Source organism: Crocuta crocuta, unplaced genomic scaffold (genome assembly GCF_008692635.1).
Source record: "Crocuta crocuta isolate KB4526 unplaced genomic scaffold, BGI_CrCroc_1.0 scaffold84, whole genome shotgun sequence".
Taxonomy (NCBI): Eukaryota; Metazoa; Chordata; class Mammalia; order Carnivora; family Hyaenidae; genus Crocuta; species Crocuta crocuta.
Genome location: NW_027530213.1, coordinates 1,420,037 through 1,424,261, shown reverse-complemented (window position 1 = coordinate 1,424,261; position 4,225 = coordinate 1,420,037). Strand labels below are relative to the sequence as shown.

The following is a 4,225-nucleotide window of genomic DNA, read 5'->3' as shown; positions in this document are numbered from 1 at the left end:
ATTAGAGGCAGAACTAGCAAATATAAACTCACCCACTCAACATTTTATTGACGGATTGAGTGCCGCCACGTGCCAGGCAGATTCCAAGGCCTGGGGACAGAGCAATAAAACTGACAGAGTCCCTGCTCCCACAGAGCTTATGTTCTGCCAGAGCCGGTGATGGTCACATCCCGGGTTCTTCAAAGCATAATTGAGTTTTTGCAGCTAAGTATTTCCATAAATTCCCTGGTCAATTGCTTAACCCATTTAATGTCTCTTTCAGGAAATTAGGGACAATTCAGATATTGATAGAGAGTCCTGGGTCCCTCGGTAATTGCTCCTAGCTGACCTGTAGAAGTTGAGATAGGCACGTATTCCTGTGGGAATGTCCCCCAGCCGCTCTCTGAGGGTATCCTCATTTTTCACAATGTACATCTTGTTAATGCATTGTTTCAGCTGAATACAGTTCATACATATAATCAAATTCAGAAAAAGCTGAAACTCTACATAGTTGATAATTTGGTGTTGCACATTTTAATTTGATCCCATGTGGATACAAAGAAGATTAATCCAAACAGTTACTAGCAGAGTACACGTTCATTTATCCAGTCACTTAGCACTAAGCCTTCACCTCTGTGCCAGGCAGTGGCTAGATCCTGGAGGTCCCAGAATGAAAACAGATGCAGGTCGTATCCACAACAAGTACACAGACAGGTCAGAGAGACAGAGAAATGGTGGCCGTGGGAGTAGAAGGTGGTCCCCTAACTCAGCATTATGGGTCAGGAGGGTCACTTTAAGTAGCGTCCTGGAAGGCATGGCCGATGTGAGAAAGTTGCATGTGTCCATAAGGTTGAAATAAAGGGTGGGGAGAGACAAGGGCAGAGCGGAAGCAGGGTTGCATTGAGATGTATTTTCTGTATTCAGAATCCATTCTAAGAATCTAAATCCATTCTAAGAATAATGGATAGAAGTTCCTTGAAAAGATGGATGTGATCTCCATGAGGGAAGCATGGTTGTCTTTTATTTTTCATTATTATTATTATTATTTTTTAATGTTTTTATTTCTAGGAGAGAGAGAGACAGCGTGAGTAGGGGAGGTTCAGAGAGAGAGGGAGTCACAGACTGAAACAGGCTCCAGGCTCTGAGCTGGCAGTCAGCACAGAGCCCGACGCGGGGCTCGAACCCACGAACCGCGAGATCATGACCTAAGCGAAAGTCGGACGCTTAACCAAGCCACCCAGGCGCCCCTCATTATTATTATTTTTAATACTTATTTCTTTTCGAGAGAGCGTGAGCAGGGGAGGGGCAGAGAGAGAGAGAGGCAGAGAATCTGAAGCAGATTCCAGGCTCTGAGCTGTCAGCACAGAGCCCGATGCGGGGCTCGAACTCATGAACCATGAGATCATGACATGAGCTGAAGTTGGATGCTTAGCCGACTGAGCCCCCCAAGCACCTCAGGGTGTTGTCTTTTAGAACCACATCCGTGGCCACAGTGTGGAGAGGAGGTCGTGGGTAAGGAAGCCCAGAGGCGCGGCGCCCTGGGTGAGAGAAGATGGGGGTCCTGGCAGAGAAGGGGAGGCCTGGACAGCAGCAGGCGGGACTAGAGAGATTCAGTCAGCACATTGCTGAGGAACCGACACCCAAATTCTGCAACAAGTGTGAGCCTCTCTTTCCTCGGACATTATCTTAGCCCTAAAACTTGGCGTGTGGCCAGTGGTGTTGAACGTGAGCATGCGTTTGGAGACTCCTGATTCAGCCTGTGTTTTCCACGCCAACCTCAGAAATCTGAGAGAATTATTCCGGAAGTGGCCGAGAACATGGGGGCCGGACGGGGTGGAGGGGATGTGGCCGTGTGGTGGGCCCCATCACCCGCCTTGTATGATTTTGCCTTTTCTGTTACTGATCTTGAGACATAGCGTGTAAGTGGGGAGGCCACTGAATCAGGGACCAGGAGCCTGGAAGTCAGTCCCGACTGTGGTGCTTACGTGGCCTCTGATCTTTTTGGCAAATTACTTAACCTCTGTGGCCTCGGCGTCCTCACCTGTCCAAAGGAGGGATTGAGCGTGAGGCTTTGGGAATACAGATTCCGTTCATCTCCCCCAGCCCAAGGTTCCGTGAGCTCACTGCTGAGCTGTAAGGCGTTAGGAACTTTTAGGTGCTGTTCCCTTCAGTTAATTAAAGTGATTGTAGTACACTGGCCTCCCAGAGGCTTGTCCTAGGGCCATTTCGGGAAAGGGATCCAAAACCTCTTCTTTCTTTGCCTTTTTAGGAGATGGAGCCTGTCTTATGGCTTCAGGGAAATAGAAGTTCCAGTGGGTTGGCAGAGGCGAGACCTGTGTGAACTTGGGATGGCCTCACCCTCTCTTACCTTGCAAATATCTTTCTTTAACCAGAAATCAGTGTTTGACTACTAAATGGTCCAGCAATGTTATTGTTTTGTTTTGATGGAAGAAAAGTTTTTGATAACCTATCTTTATCTGCTGGTTCAAAGCTGAAGTAAAGGCATATTTATGGGCATAGAAAGTCAGAAAAGACATAATTTTGTTCAGATTTTTCTAATTGCTTATGTGTATGGTCTGAGTTTTCCTAGATAGTGATACAGATCGGCAATACTCTGGATATAGACAAAAATTAAATATGTAATTAAGCACTATGAAACTTTTTTTTAATGTTTATTTTTTTTGAGAGAGAGAGCATGAATGAGAGAGGCACAGAGAGAGGGAGACACAGAATCTGAAACAGGCTCCAGGCTCTGAGCTGTCAGCACAGAGCCCGACACAGGGCTCGAACCCACAAACTGTGAGATCATGACCTGAGCCGAAGTCGGACACCCAACTGACTAAGCCCCCCAGGCTCCCCTAGGCAGTATTACTAATTCATTATATCTTCTCAGGAGTAAGAGTGGTGGAAGATGTAACTAATCTCATGATATTCGAAGGGCTTGAAATACAACACATGAAATAAGTAGGCATTGCTTAGTTATCATGTACTGGCTATTTATATATTTTACCAATAAATTACCGTCTTTTCATTTTGATGGAAATGTGCTTTTATCATAGTTGGCTTAATTTTTAGATTCAACTTAAAACTTCAGTGAATTCATATTTTTTCTTTATTTTCTCTTTCTGGACCTCAGGAAGAAGAGGGAGAGACGGCAACGGAAGAGGTACAGTAGCTTATTGAACGGTGGTGCCTAATGAAGAGTCTCTCAGGTCAGAGAATCGCAGCCTTAGCTGCCCTGTCCTTCTTCTTCATGACATGAAGAAGCCTATACAGCCTGCGCCCCCCAAAGCCCCTCTTAGCCTGCTGAGAAGGGAAATAGAACAAGTGGGAGGGAGATGTATCAAAGAGGGGGGGCTAGAGAAACAGGGCGGCTGCGGACCTTTCCCGAGCCTCCTGTTTGAGAGTCGGGACAGGCTGGACCGACCGAGTCCTTCTTCCCCTCTGCCTTCCCCTTTACTGCATCGTGTGCACACTTCGTGCACCTTGCGTGGTGCTTAGCAGTGCTGGTTAAGTCTTTATTTATTTTTGAGAGAGAGAGAGAGAAAGGGAGAGACAGAGGATGAGTGGGGGAGGGGCAGAGGGAGAGAGAGACACAGACCCCGAAGCAGCTCTGGGCTCTGAGCTGTCAGTGCAGAACCCGACATGGGGCTTGAACCCACAAGCTATGAGATCGTGACCTGAGCCGAAGTCGGATGCTTAACCGACTGAGCCACCCAGGCACCCCGATGACAAGATTTTAAGGTGACTTACATGTTCGGGGCCTTTCCAAAGCATTCTATTAAGTTCACATAAGGAGAAACATCCTTCCATACTCTTATTTCCTTGATTTCCGTGATGCTTATTGAAACATCAGTGTTTCAATTACAGAAGGGCTCTAACTTGCACACACAAGTATGTCAACAGACACAACGCACCCTGGAGAGTGAAGACTCCAGTGGGTGGTGACAGCACACCTACTACTGTGAGTGCCCGCCATGCTCTGGTCACCAACTAGCGTGATTTAAGGGAGAGAATGTAGACTGCAGCAGGGGTTCTCAAAGTGGGGTTCGAGGGAAGCAGCCACAGTCTCACCGGGGAACCTTTGCAGACACACATTTTCAGGCGTTGCCCCAGATCTACCGAATCAGAAACTCTGAGGTGCAGCCCAGCCAACTGTGGTCTAGCAAGCTTTTCAGGTGTTTCTGAGGCCCCATCAGGTCTGAGAGCTGCTGGATTAGAACCTAAATTTTATGTAACCTGATGG

General features: G+C 47.3%; 1 protein-coding gene across 2 annotated transcripts in view; it reads left to right on the top strand.

Moving 5' to 3' along the window:
• SH3BGR (SH3 domain binding glutamate rich protein) overlaps window positions 1-4,225 on the top strand; it is a 57,483-nt gene that overhangs the window by 46,074 nt on the left and 7,184 nt on the right. For both annotated transcript variants that reach the window (XM_077765434.1, XM_077765433.1), the window contains one exon: window positions 3,116-3,145. In XM_077765434.1, coding sequence (XP_077621560.1) covers window positions 3,116-3,145 — 30 coding nt within the window. The remainder of the gene's footprint in view (window positions 1-3,115; window positions 3,146-4,225) is intronic.